The following is a 14,919-nucleotide window of genomic DNA, read 5'->3' on the forward strand; positions in this document are numbered from 1 at the left end:
TGGCTATAGGTGCTTAACTACCGTATTTTTCGCTCTATAAGACGCACCAGACCATAAGACGCACCTAGTTTTTGGAGGAGGAAAACAAGAAAAAAAATATTCTGAATCTCAGTGAAAGCAGCAATCCCTCTTCCTGTTCTGGCTTCTGGGATAGCTGTGCAGCCTGCATTCACTCCATAAGACACACATACATTTCCCATTACTTTTTAGGAGGGAAAAAGTGAGACTTATAGAGCAAAAAATACGGTACTTTTGCTTTTGGCTTTGTGACCTTCCTTACATTGTGAAGGAAAACACCCTATCAAGAGCTTTATCTCAGTACATGCCTGAAGGCCTTTTCTGTACCACACCAGGAACGGAAGGGCTGTTACATTTATCTTGCATTCCGCAGGCTTCTCAGTTCATCTATGTATACTTATTGTCCTTCCTTACTAACTTACATTCGCTCAGATACTTTACATTTTCATCTAGGCATATTAGCATATCTTTTTTTGAGCAATATTTTTCCATATATTCATCAAAACATTTCCACTCCTTTTTTATTTTTGATTTGATTGATTCCTTATAGTAGCTGTTAGTTTTGCCAAAGCTAAGTATACATTTAATTTACAAATCCATTCCTCCCTTGAAGGTAGAGTTTGTGATTTCCATTTAGCAGCAATCACTACTCTAGCTACTGTGCTTGCATATAAGAAGATTCTCCCCGCCCCTGTGGTATCTTTTCCCCATCAATCCAAGGAGATATATTTTAATTATTTTAATTATTTTAAGTATTTTAATTACTGATATTTCAGCATCTTCTTTAATTCTTCATGTATTACTGTCCAGAATTTCTTAATTTCCTCACACCTCCACCACATATGTATTATTGTTCTTGTTTCTTTACCACATCTCCAACAAATGTTGGATTTCAGTTTATATATCTTTGCCAACCTAGCTAGTGTTAGATACCACCTGTGGAACATCTTAACAAAATTTCCTTTGATTGTGTATGAGGCGGTAAATCGAATATCTTCTCGCCAGAGTTTCTCCCATTGCTCTAGATAAGTAGTATGTCCGACATCTTGGGCCCATTTAATCATTGTTTCTTTCACTTCTTCATCCATCAATTCCCAGTCCAGTAAGAGATAATAATTTTATATGTTTTTTATATATAATAAAGATTATATGTTTTAGATATCAATTTCTTATTATTTTGAATTATTGTAATATTGAATTTTGAGTCCTCTTTTGCAAAGTCTTTCTTTTGATCAGAATTAAATATACTCCTTTTTGAAGGTTCACAACTTCTTTGGGTTTGTTTTCATTCTAATCTTAACTCTTCCTGCACATTTTTCCTAGGAACCAGGTAAAACATTGTAGTGGAGCTGGCTTATTCAGCCGCCTTACTTTGTGACTTGTTAATGTTTCAGGAAGTCCTTGCAGCCTTGGAGCGCTTCAGATGTTACCATCACATCTGGCAGAGAGAGAAAGAGGAAACCATTGAAAACTTCATCAAAGGAAGCCCTCTGCTCTCTGAATTTGAATCCCAAATTCTATATTACAGAGACTTGGAACTCGAAATTAACTCTGAGCCTGAATACATATGCGTGGGAACAGTTGCGCTATTTACTGGTATGGTGATTTAATATTCAAATGCCATCAAATTCATGCTAGTCTCCCTTGCATTTGTGAATCTTGCTTAAAACAAAAAGGGTGCAATCCATCACACACCTCCCCGAGAGTAAATCCCATTGAACTCATATATAGCATTTGTGTTGTAAATGTCACTCCTTTTGCTCTACCTATTGGTTCTAATGAATGTATAGTCGTACCTTGGAAGTCAAATGGAATCCGTTCCGGAAGTCTATTTGACTTCCAAAATATTTGGAAACCAAAGCACGGCTTCTGATTGGCTGCTGTGAGCAACGGGAGCTCACCCCGTCGTGGGGATTTGAACCGCCGACCTTCTGATTGGCAAGTCCTAGGCTCTGTGGTTTAACCCACAGCGCCACCCGCTTCCCATGACTGTATTATTACAATGCATTATAAAAGCTATTTTGTTTTTGGTCCCTTCTCTCCAAATTCATGGAATGGAAAAAGGAGGAGGGGTGGATTCAGGAAGGGGTATGTCACTACTTCCTTAGCTAGCTGTCACTGAATGATTTTTTGTTCCCTCAGCGGATCTGAAATTGGCCCTAACAACAGAAACCAAGGCTTGGATGGTTGCGTTTGGACGTCACTGTAACAAGAAGTACAGGACAGAGATGGAAAACATATTTACCTTTGTAGAGGAAATCAGCAAGAAACTGAACCGTCCGATTAAAGACTTGGATGACATAAGGATAGCAATGGCTGCCTTAAAAGAGATCCGAGAGCAACAGATCCCCATAGACTTCCAAGTGGGACCAATTGAGGTAGTTGGGAAGGGATCCTGTACCCATTTCCTGATGTGATCTTTGGTGCTGAATTGTGTCTGTTCCCTGCTGCCCCATCCTGGCCCACAACTCAGGGTCCTATCACAGTCTGCTGTGCTCTTTTGTTTATTTTATATAGCCCCCCAATGCAATTTAATATCCTGCCTTTTTCTCCTAGTGAAATTTCAAGGCAGCTAACAACATCGAAATAATAAAATGTCACATAAAAAAACAAATTAAATTTAAATGCTGATCAAACCAATTTTCCTCCCCATACCTGATGTTGATGCAAAGTTATGGACTCCTTTATACCTCCCCTCCATTTTACAAACAAATTAGGTATTTTATATATTTCTCCACGGCTTAATCTGCTATTGTATGTTTATGATGGGGCTCATTATCGCTTCAACTAACACAGTAGTACAGGGTCCATCGAAAGGATGGCTTGAAATCATTTTGGTCAACAGTGTTTCACATGATATGTTAGTGATTTTTCCTTCGTCACTATTTAACTGCTTAGTGACATGTCAGGTTGTGCAAAATGTTCCTTGCTTTGGTGGATGATGAAAAGCGACATTGAATTCTTTGTGCATTTCTCTAGAAAAAAGAGAGGATATGCAATTTTTGCAAGGGCAGTGTAATGGTTTCTAAGGGGTTGCTCGTGCGTAAGCAGGCACCTATTTCCCTGGCTGGGTGCAAACACCTGGCTGGGTTCCCGTGGCTGACTCAGTTGCTGGCAGAATCCATGAGTGGGAGTTTCTTAAACTTCTTCCAGCAAAGAAGCTCTTTGACGCCTAGTCTCCGCCTACCCTGTCTGCGCAAAAGCCTTCTGCGCAGGGAGGGCATGGGCAACGGAGGACCCCTACTCTCCCCGCTGGTCCCAGGCAAGGAGTCATGGGACCGCCTCGCCACTTCCCCCACCTGCCCCCCTTCTCCACTGGTGCTACGCTGATTCTCTTCCCCAGAAGATGGGCTGCTTCTCCCGATCCCTGGACGCTCTCTGGAATCCCTCTGGCTTTTGCGCTCTCCCTCCAGTACTGATGGCAGTTCCCTGACAGGCAGGTTTTTCTGATTTCTTGCAGATCCTTTCAGATCCTCCTAGCATTAGTGTTCAGACAATCATATATTAAGAAGCCTTTGACAGTCTACATACTCCATTTGTTCCTCCCTTTGCATGACGAAGCAAACAAACCAAGCACTCTACCATAAACTATAGTGTCCCATATCGCCCAAATGGGGAACTATGGTTAGTGGGTTTAGAACACTATTCTGCCTTGTCCTGAAACCATTGACCCTTGTTTCCCAATTTGAGTGAAATGAGAAATTATCATTAATGGAAGACTATCTGGTTATTTTGCTTGCTTGTGCAAATGGAGATATTATATAATAATAATTTATTATTTATACCCCACCCATCTGGCTGGGCTTCCCCAGCCACTCTGGGCGGCTTCCAACAAAATATTAAAATACAGTAATGCATCAAACTTTAAAAGCTTCCCTAAACAGGGCTGCCTTCAGATGTCTTCTAAAAGTCAGATAGTTGTTTATTTCCTTGACATCTGATGGGGGGGGGGAGCGTTCTACAGGGTGGGTGCTACTACCGAGAAGGCCCTCTGCCTGGTTCCCTGTAACCTGGCTTTTTGCAGTGAGGGAACCGCCAGAAGGCCCTCAGCGCTGGACCTCAGTGTCCAGGTAGAATGATGGGGGTGGAGATGCTCCTTCAGATATACTGGACCAAGGCCATTTAGGGCTTTAAAGGTCAGCACCAACACCAATATTAAGCTGTACTAAGCCCATTTATATATCTCTATTCATTTGGCATGGATATCTTCTTATTTTTACATATGCCCATCATTCATCATAAACAGAAAATTGTTCTTGATAGAGGGAGAGGTGGTTTAATTATGTATGGCTCATGTGACATCAGGTGCACGCACTGAGCTCCGGGCCCCCTCAATCCTGGGGGCAACCTGGTACCTCTGGGGCACATATCTGTAGCTGTAAATACGATTCACTCTCAGAACTGAAATTCTTAGATTTCCATTGCATCCCTGGTGCCATCTTGACGAACTAGAAGCACAGCTAATTAAAATTCCATGTCACCGTCAATTTTAAGTTACCTGTTCCACCAGCCTAGCTCCTTTGCATCTTTAGCAGGACCACCTGCTACATTTTTGATCTTGAGTTCCCCAAAGAATGTTTCATTATGTACATACTTACATGCAGATTTATTTATTTTTGATGGTCATAGATAACCACCTTTTGTCCCGGCAGGAGTCCTATGCAATGTTAAACAAGTATGAGCTCTTGGTGGCAAAGGAAGAGATGGAAAAGGTGGATACGTTGCGTTATACCTGGGAGAAAGTACTGGTTCGAGGAAACGAAGTGCAGAATGAATTAGTAGCCTTGCAACCCAAATTCAGAGGGGAGCTCATAAGCACGGTGGAGATATTTGTGGAAGACTGCGATCAGTACTACTTGGATTATGAGAAGGTGAAGGATCATAGTAAACTGGGGTGGGGGGGTGGGATATCATTTTGTTATTTGTAAGGTATAGATTTTTTGGGAAGCTGCCTGAAAAGGCGTCAAGTGTTAAACACTGAAAGTATATTTTAGTTGAATACATCCTCCTGGAGTCCCTTCGAGCTCCACAATTCTATGTTCTGTCTTGAAGAATAATCTCAGGCTGTTGTTGTTTTTTATACAGAACAAGTATGGGTGTTGATAAACCAATTTCCATTAAGGGGATTGGATTATGGACTGAAAATAGCTAGACTTCAGGTAAAAGGTTGGCTAGGTTCTTTTGGTCTTTGGGTGCCTTCTTTTTAATGGGTTGCAACGAAGCAGCCTTCTCTAATTGATAGTGTGTGTTTAAAATGTACAACCTGCCTTTTCATCCCTATGGAAAAGCAGTTTGTAACAAAACAAAGCACTCACACACATTTAAACAGTTCCATACATAAACAGCATTGTCTTAAAAGGCCAACGTCAGCCGACAAACAAAACTATAACTATATAAATGTTTTTATCTCCAGGTCAGGCTCTGGAAGTTTCTAATAGGGAAGGTATTCCAAAGTCATGCAATAGGGTTGTGTCCTTTCTTAAGCCTTTGGGAAGGGTTAACATTGTCAGATGGTTCTAAGATAGAGGTGCGAAACCTGTGGGCATTCTGATGTTGTTTGACTCAAATTTCCATTAGCTCCTGCCAGCAAGGTCAAAGATGATGGGACTTGCAGTCAAGCAATATCAGGAGGACTAAAGACTCCCCACTCCTGATTTTAGATAAGGGTTGGTTCATATATGCATGCATATAGTATATAGTGGTACCTTGGTTCTCAAACTTAATCCATTCTGGAAGTCCATTCCAAAACCAAAGCATTCCAAAACCAAGGTGCACTTTCCCATAGAAAGTAATGCAAAATGGATTAATCCGTTCCAGACTTTTAAAAACAACCCCTAAAACAGCTATTTAACATTAATTTTACTATCTAACAAGATCACTGATCCATAAAATGAAAGCAATAATCAATGTTCTGTAATATTAAATAAATAACACAGTATTGTAGACGATAAAAATTAACCCCCCCCCTTATCTGTAGTGGTGATAGTCATTGTTTGGGTGGGGGGCTTTTATCCATTTCCACAGTCACACAACCAATCAGTCAGTAGCCGAACTGGGTTCCAGTCACAAAAACAAGTTACAAAAACGAAGTCACAAGTCAAGAATCCCATAAAACGAAATGCAGGCCACAGTCACAAAAATGAAAAAGCCACAGAAACAAAAACACATTTTTTTTTAGCAGAAACAAAAGCACCAAATATCACCTCAGAACACTGCAATCAGAAATGGAAGGCTTTAATTACGATGGGGGGGGGGACTTAAATTAGCTGCGCAAGGGTAAAAACGGGCGGAAAAAAGCCTTAATTACCATGGGGGGGGGGGGACTCAAATTAGCTGCACAACAGTAAAAAGCTCAGGAGCACATTCGGCTTCTGAGGCAAAGTTCGAAAACCGGAACACCTACTTTCGGGTTTGCAGCGTTCGAGTTCCGAGTTGCTCAGAGACTAAGCTGTTCAAAAACAGAGGTACCACTGTATTGTACACCTGGTTACTGTGCAATTGGTGACTTGTAGCTAAATATGTGAACCAACTCTGTTGCAAAGCTTTGTGTTAGAAGTGGCGTCGAACATACTGGTTGGAGTGTTCAATTTATAGGGATGCATTCCCTCATATAAGGCACCATTGTATGTGCGAACCAGCTTTCTGTAAGTGTTGTTGTTGTTTAGTCGTTTAGTCGTGTCCGACTCCTCGTGACCCCATGGATCAGAGCACACCAGGCACTCCTGTCTTCCACTGCCTCCCGCAGTTTGGTCAAACTATCCAGCCATCTCGTCCTCTGTCGTCCCCTTCTCCTTGTGCCCTCAATCTTTCCCAACATCACTCTGTAACTCACTGTTATTGTAGTACCCTGTAGCTCCATTCTGTACAGGTTTCAAGTTTGATCCATGTGCCCAGAGCTTAATCTATGGGACTGACATCCTTGGGGAATGCAGGAGGGTGTCCTGGGGTGGGGAAAAGAGATAATTACTTTTACTGAGGGAAATCTTGATTTTTCCACTCCACTATCAAATCTGGGAGCTTTTGAAGCAGTTGTCTACATGTGACAAGGGAAATAAAGCTAATAATCTTTCAACAGTTCTACAGATTATCTGAAATTTACTAAACTTTTTTTTTTAAAAAAAATTATGACGTCGACAGAATGGGGTGGCAGAATGGAGAGGTTCTTAAAACAAAGAATGATATGTATTTTTTCTGAAAGGTATACAAATGTATGGGACTTTTATTTATAGGATATGTCAATTCTCTCTTCCAGAATGGTCCTATGGTGACTGGTATTGAACCTCAGGAAGCTAGTGACAGACTCATCATGTTCCAGGTATTCTTTGACCTTTTAGCCCCTATCTTTATTATTATTATTATTATTAAAATATTTTATTAACATATAGAACACATACATTTACATTTACACAGTACATGTACACAACACAATATCTTATTTTCATAACATAAAGCATACCTAGGTAAAGGTAAAGGGACCCCTGACCATTAGGTCCAGTCGTGGCCGACTCTGGGGTTGCGGCGCTCATCTCGCTTTATTGGCTGAGGGAGCCGGCGTACAGCTTCTGGGTCATGTGGCCAGCATGACTAAGCCGCTTCTGGCAAACCAGAGCAGCGCACGGAAACGCCGTTTACCTTCCCGCCGGAGCGGTACCTATTTATCTACTTGCACTTTGATGTGCTTTTGAACTGCTAGGTTGGCAGGAGCAGGGACCAAGCAACGGGAGCTCACCCCGTTGTGGGGATTCGAACCACCGACCTTCTGTGGTCCTAGGCTCTGTGGTTTAACCCACAGTGCCACCCGCGTACCTACAGCACTCTATATAATACCTACCAATAATAATATCGTGTACCCACAGTGCCACCCGCATAGCTACAGCACTCTATATAACACCTACCTATACTCAGTGACGTCGAACGGGGGTGGGGCGGTGCCACCCGGGTGCCATGTCTGGGTATGGGGGGTGACAAGAAGGCACCCCGTGGCAGTGTGAGGATCCTCCGTTTGCGGCTGCAGCCATGAGCAGAGGATCCCAGCACTGTCTGTATGGCACTGGAGTGGCGCCGCCGGCAAACTGCTATGTACAGCGCATGTGGGGTGTCGCTACGTACGCCACATGCATCGTATGTTGCGACGCCGCACATGCGCCCTACGTAGCGACGCCCCGCCCCGGGTGTCACAGCGTCTTCATTCGCCCCTGCCTATTCTATACATATCAACATACCTCCACACGGACACCCACAAAGTGACTTGACTTCCAGCCGTTCTTGTTACGCTGCTTTATTTTTCCAATTGGCTTAAACACATTTCTTATTTCTTTAATCTCTTCTTCTCTCTTAACTCTAATCGTTTTCTGGATTCACTCAGTATCTGTCAAAAGTTCTACTTTTTCCACATAGCTTTTGATGCATTCCTTAAAGGTAGCCCACTCCTTATTCACTTTTTGTACCATATCTGCTCTTATCATCCCTGTTAGTTCGGCAATATGAAAGTCTTCCATCATTTTAGATAGCCAAGACACATTGGACACACTGATTCCTGGACTGTCTGCAGGCCAGATTTAGAAGGCAATTGGGCCGGATCCAGCCCCTGGGCCTTAGTTGGCCTATCCATAAGCTAGCTGCTCTGGCACCTGCGGCAAGTACCATCCGTGGCGAGCATCCCGGGGGTGGGGTGGCGGCGGCGCGGCAATGTCGTCCCCCCTCAGGGATGACACCCAGGACGGACCACACCCACCGCACCCCACTTCCTCCCCCAGTGGTGACCAGCCCTGAACTAAATTGGCTTGATTTTCAGCGTGTCTTAAAACTAGCATGTTCTTGGGAACTTAGAGGAATTTTTAGTGCAAGGAAGGAAGACTAAACCTGTGACAAATTCAGAAGAACCCACCTTCTCCTAGGTCAGAAGTTTACAATGATTGGCAGAGACTTTCAGGATCTTTTCCAGTTGTAACTGAGGTTGTCCAGGGTTGAACGTGAGATCTTCCACATGCAGAATTTAGCTCTGCTGCAGAGTCCTTTCTCCATTCCATTTTACACCTCTTGCTTCCCTTAGCTGCTAACTATTCCTATTTTAGATAAGTGGCCTCTTTGAGCTGTGTTCGTTTTATTTCTCGCAATTTCAAGCACCGTATGATCAAATGTGATTTTAAACTCCAGAACCGATTTGATAACCTTTATCGGAAATACATCACCTACACTGGGGGCGAAGAGCTTTTTGGTTTGCCTGTGACGCAGTACCCTCAGCTTCTGGAAATAAAGAAGCAGCTGAACTTGTTGCAGAAGCTTTATAGCCTGTACAACAATATCATTGAAACAGTAAATGGCTATTATGATATCCTCTGGTCAGAAGTGAACATTGAGAAGATCAATAATGAACTCCTTGAGTTTCAGAACAGGTGAGAAAACTGCATTGAGCATTAAACATGGGCCATGTTGTTTACTCCTTCAAATTTGGTGCTAATATTTAGCTGCTTACAGCTAAATCTCCGAAAGAGCAATGGAACAAACATTGAGCCTCAGTTGATTGTTTTTTTTACTTAATCTTCTTTAGTCCTTGACTCGCCAGGCAGAATCTGTCACCAATTTCATTTTCATCTTTCGAGGTGTTGCTCTCCGATTAAGTGTTCAACACTTCTGATAATTATAAAGGTGTTGTGACTGTTTCCTAATGTGAGAAGCAGATGCGCCTTTAGTACAAACAGGAAAATTGATTGTGCTACCTCTTCTTAAGAGAACCATAAACTGGATTTTCTTATTGGCGGAGGAGGGCATGGAACCTGGAGCCTTCCAGAGATTATGACTCCCATAATCTCTGACCACTGGCAGTGTGACTGGGGCTATTGGGAGCTGGAGTTCCCCTTCCCTTTCCCTGCTATCGATAAAGGGTTCTTCAAGTTGGGTCTTGTGGTATCAGTGCTCCTTACGCAGACACGTTTCTTGAGATGTCCCCACCACATTGTTGTCATACCTCTTTGCCAGTGCTATTTTAAGAGTTTGGGTGTAATCTTCGACACCTCCCTTTCCATGGAGGGGCAGATTGCAGCTATAACAAAGGCGGCATTTTTTCATCTCCGCCAAGCTAAGCAGTTGGCTCCTTACTCTCTCACCCTGACCTAGCCACTGTAATCCACACAACGGTCACCTCCAGACTGGATTATTGTAACTCGCTCTACGTGGGGCTGCCCTTGAGACTGACCCAGAAACTCCAGCGGTTGCAGAATGCTGCGGTGAGACTCCTTACGGGGTCCTCGCTGCTGGATCACATTCACCCAATGCTATACCAGCTGCACTGGCTCCCGGTGGAGTAGAGGATCAGGTTTAAGGTGCTGGTTTTAACCTTTAAAGCCCTATATGGCCTAGGACCCTCGTACCTACGGGACTGCCTCTCCTGGTATGTCCCACAGAGGAACTTATGGTCTTCAAACAAAAACATCTTGGACGTCCCGGGCCACAGAGAGGTTAGGCTGGCCTCAACCAGAGCCAGGGCTTTTTCAACTGTGGCTCTGATCTGGTGGAACGCTCTGTCACAAGAGACTAGGGCCCTGCGGGATTTGACATCTTTCCGCAGGGCCTGCAAGACAGAGATGTTCCACCAGCCTTTGGCCAGGGCACAGCCTGACTCCCCCCTTTGGCAATCCTCACAGAACTGTAGCCCAATTGGTTGCCATGAATCTGATTTGAATTAATTTTATAATGAAATGGTTTTAGAATGCTGTATCATTTTATTGTTGTTAGCCGCTCTGAGCCCGGCTTCGGCTAGGGAGGGAGGGATATAAATAAATTATTATTATTATTATTGAAAAAGTCCCATTGAATTCAGAGGGATTTATTTCCAGGTAAATTTGTATGGGATTGCAGGCTAGGAAGAATTTGAACCCAGTGGGGTTTCTGTCTGAGTCAGTGTTTCTCAAACTTGGGTCTCCAGCTGTTTTTGGACTACAGCTCCCATCATCCCTGTCCCCTGGTGGTCCTAGCTAGGGATGATGGGAGTTGTGGACCATAATGTTTGAATTGCACCGTGGAAATATTTGAAATCATGTTAAAATATTGGGTGGTTGTTGTGTGTGTCTCTAGGTGCCGCAAGCTGCCTCGAGCTTTGAAGGAGTGGCAAGCATTTCTGGACCTTAAGAAAACAATTGACGACTTCAATGAATGTTGCCCTTTGCTTGATCTGATGTCCAATAAAGCCATGATGGCTCGTCACTGGAAGCGCATCACCGATCTCACTGATCACAGTTTCGATGTTGAAAATGAGTCGTTCAAACTGAGAAACATCATGGAAGCACCTTTGTTGAAATACAAAGAGGAAATTGAGGTATGAATAATGCTGGCAGTACTGAGATGAGCTCATTGGTAAGTCCTGCTGTATTGGGTGATGCTATGACAAGCTGTTAAATTCTATGCAAAAAAATGTTGATTGATTTGATAGGATATCTGCATCAGTGCAGTAAAGGAGAGAGACATTGAACAGAAGCTGAAACAAGTGATTGCAGAGTGGGACAACAAAACATTTACTTTTGCTAACTTTAAAACTCGCGGGGAGCTGCTCTTGAGGGGAGACAGCACGTCCGAAACCATTGCAAGCATGGAGGACAGCTTGATGATTTTGGGTTCCCTAATGAGTAACAGGTAATATGGAAGACCCCTTTTCTCGTCTGATAAGTTATTTATGTGATCATATTTAATAATCTGCCTAAACGCATGCATTTATTTCAGGTACAACACACCATTCAAAGCTCAAATACAAAAGTGGGTACAGTACCTCTCTAACACTACTGATATCATTGAGAATTGGATGACAGTGCAGAATCTCTGGATCTATTTAGAGGCTGTCTTTGTAGGCGGAGACATTGCCAAACAGCTTCCCAAGGTAAATGTCTTTGTTTTGTCTGATGGAATCGGCAGATGTGTTCAGGGCAATTTGAGTATTTAAAAGGATTGTCCCTTGCAACATAACACACCCCTGAACATGGACTTAGTGTGGCCGCAAGAGAATAGCATGAGAAGCTAAACTGATGCCTCCCTTGTTTGTTCCTTAAAACAGGAAGCAAAGCGTTTCTCCAACATTGACAAATCGTGGGTGAAGATTATGACGCGAGCCCACGAAATACCCAATGTGGTCCAGTGCTGTGTTGGAGATGAAACCATGGGACAGCTCCTGCCTCATTTGTTGGATCAGCTGGAAATTTGTCAAAAGTCTCTTACAGGGTGAGGCTGCTTATAGAGAAACCCTTCAGCTCTGGGCAATCAGTTACAACAGAGGAAATTGAAACCTGCTTATTGCTTGCATTCCACTAGGATTTGCCACTGCTTGCCGTTCCCTTCAGTGGCGGAAAAAGACCAGGCCTGCAACTGTCGATATTATCATGGTCAGAACTAGAAACTGAGGCAATTATGTCACAGTTAAGAGAAAAAACTTAATTCACAGCAATCTCTGCGAAGCAAGATAGCAGTTGCTTCTGGATCATCTGTTTATTGAACTGCTCAAAGAAAGTTAGCAAGGAGATTATATAACACAGACTGATTATCTGAGCTTTCCTTCTCGCATGTTTGCGGGGGACTTGCAATGTTGTATCAAACAGCTATTCCCACACTTTCTACTGCATTTCTTCATCACTTTTCTTACAGCAAAATGCTTGCTGTTTTGTTTTTGTGAAGCAGGGTTGTTGCATAAGAGCAGTGGTGTAGCATGGGGGGGTGCAGGGGGGGGCCAGCCGCACCGGGCGCAACATCTGGGGGTTAGGGGGCGCAAATCCATGGGTTAGGGGGTGCAAATTACTCACCTTGCCCCGGGTGCTGACAACCCACGCTACGCCACTGCATAACAGTGCCAAATCTACTTTAAGTGTACAACCTGAATTTGCCACTATGCAACTGAATCCCACCTGTGTTTCTGTCTGACAGGGAAGGGCTTTCCTTCGCTGTGCTGTCTCAACCTCCACATCCCTTCTTGCCTGCCTCTTCATCTTCCTGCGGAGTGGCTCTGGCTTTCTCTTGCTATCTCTTCGTCATTTAAATTAAGCATGTCTTGGGGATCAGCAGCCTTCATTAGTTCATGTTGCAAATGGTCTGTAATACCAGGCAGCAAGATGAAAGCATTTTAAGTCCCTAGGAGCAAGGTGAGACTCACTGTCTGCCATTAACAGGGAAGTCTATAATGGGTAAGGAGAAGATCTGGGTCTGTGAGAGGCTATGATGAAGTTTGGCAGGCAAGAGCTGTGTTGCACCACTCACCACCACGCTCATTCTGTTTTTGTTCAAATTCAGGTACCTGGAGAAAAAGCGGCTTTCATTTCCACGTTTCTTCTTTGTGTCAGACCCTGCTCTGCTGGAAATCCTGGGCCAGGCTTCAGATTCTCACACAATACAGGCCCACTTGCTCAATGTCTTTGATAACATCAAGTCTGTGAAATTTCATGAAAAGGTTTGCATAACTGGTAACATAATTCTTAGAAAGGAAGCGGTGGTTATCTGAATTCCTGGGCACTTGCCAGTCCTTTATACACCCTGCCCTAACCTCAGAGGACCCAAAATACAGGAAGCCATCTTGGAACCTAATGAAAGCACTTACCTGGCTGCTCAGGTCTCACCTGTGTTCTCGCTCCTCTGTTGAGCTTAGGCTAGAAAAGGGGGGTTGGCTTTTCAGGTCATGCAGAGCACAAAACAGCACTGACTGATTTTTATTTCCTTTTGAATATCAGGACCCATCCCTTCTACTCCTCTTCCCTTCCCACAAAGCTGGAATGGATACTGTTACATGCCAACCCAAGCTCCACGAAATATATATTATAAATTATTGTTGTTAGTATTACAGTCGTATCTTGGAAGTTGAACAGAATCCATTCCGGAAGTCCATTTGACTTCCAAAACCAAAGCGCTGCTTCCAATTGGCTGCAGGAAGCTCCTGCAGCCAATTGGAAGCCGTGCCAGATGTTCGGCTTCCGAAAATAATTTGAAAACCGGAACACTCACTTCTGGATTTCGATCATCCAGGAGCCGATTTGTTCGGGAGCCAAGGCGTTTGAGATCCAAGGTACGCCTGTGTTGTTGTTGTTGTTGTTGTTTCTTCTTCTTCTTCTTCTTCTTCTTCTTCTTCTTCTTCTTCTTCTTCTTCTTCTTCTTCCAACAACATCAGGAAGGGTACAATTGCTATCCCTGGTTCCGTGCAACTTTGTCACACAAGGTGTATAATTTTCAGGTTTATGATCGGATCCTTTCAATCTCCTCTCGGGAAGGTGAGACAATTGAGCTGGAAAAGCCCGTCATGGCAGAAGGTAATGTGGAGGTGTGGCTCAATTCCCTCTTAAAGGAGTCCCAGGGCTCTTTACATCTCGTGATTCGGCAGGCAGCTGCAAGCATCCAGGAAGCGGACTTCCAACTGATTGACTTTCTTTCTTCCTACCCCGCCCAGGCAAGTTTCTAATCCCCACCCCCCAACAAAAAACAGTTATGGGATGATGGTTCCACTTTTTCCAAGGATTACGCTTGATATAAAGAGCAAAGTATATTGCTGTGTATGTGAATAGAAGCTGTCTCTGGCTCAGGAAGTCCTAGACTTGCCAGAAAGGCTCTCAGATATTTACTTCTCAAACACCCACTCTAGTGGTCATTTAGGATGTTTACTCTGGTAGCTCTAAAAACTTAAGCTTTTGTACTTTTGTCATTCTTTTGTTGCTTGTTGTTTTCTGCCCTGAGTTCCTTTGTGAGGTAGGGCGGGATAGACATTTAATAAAAGAAATAGATAAGTAATAATAAAACTCATGCGAAACAGCCCAGATTCTCTGCCAAATGGGATTCAGACTTTGGTAAACAAACTTTTCAGGGTTTCTCTGTCAGTAAACAGTTCTCCGCTCATTCTTCATTCATAAATCAATCAATCAATCAATCAATCAATCAATCAAT

General features: G+C 43.4%; 1 protein-coding gene across 2 annotated transcripts in view; it reads left to right on the plus strand.

Annotated features, from left to right (window-relative positions):
• DNAH5 (dynein axonemal heavy chain 5) overlaps nt 1-14,919 on the plus strand; it is a gene marked incomplete at its 5' end in the record, with an annotated part of 169,661 nt that overhangs the window by 56,102 nt on the left and 98,640 nt on the right. For both annotated transcript variants that reach the window (XM_081919101.1, XM_081919100.1), the window contains 11 exons: nt 1,413-1,614; nt 2,161-2,396; nt 4,671-4,889; nt 7,271-7,333; nt 9,175-9,413; nt 11,092-11,332; nt 11,447-11,646; nt 11,734-11,887; nt 12,062-12,225; nt 13,285-13,441; nt 14,216-14,428. In XM_081919101.1, coding sequence (XP_081775227.1) covers nt 1,413-1,614; nt 2,161-2,396; nt 4,671-4,889; nt 7,271-7,333; nt 9,175-9,413; nt 11,092-11,332; nt 11,447-11,646; nt 11,734-11,887; nt 12,062-12,225; nt 13,285-13,441; nt 14,216-14,428 — 2,088 coding nt within the window. The remainder of the gene's footprint in view (nt 1-1,412; nt 1,615-2,160; nt 2,397-4,670; nt 4,890-7,270; nt 7,334-9,174; nt 9,414-11,091; nt 11,333-11,446; nt 11,647-11,733; nt 11,888-12,061; nt 12,226-13,284; nt 13,442-14,215; nt 14,429-14,919) is intronic.

The sequence above is a fragment of the Podarcis melisellensis genome (assembly GCF_964234715.1).
Source record: "Podarcis melisellensis genome assembly, chromosome: 7".
NCBI classification, from domain to species: Eukaryota; Metazoa; Chordata; class Lepidosauria; order Squamata; family Lacertidae; genus Podarcis; species Podarcis melisellensis.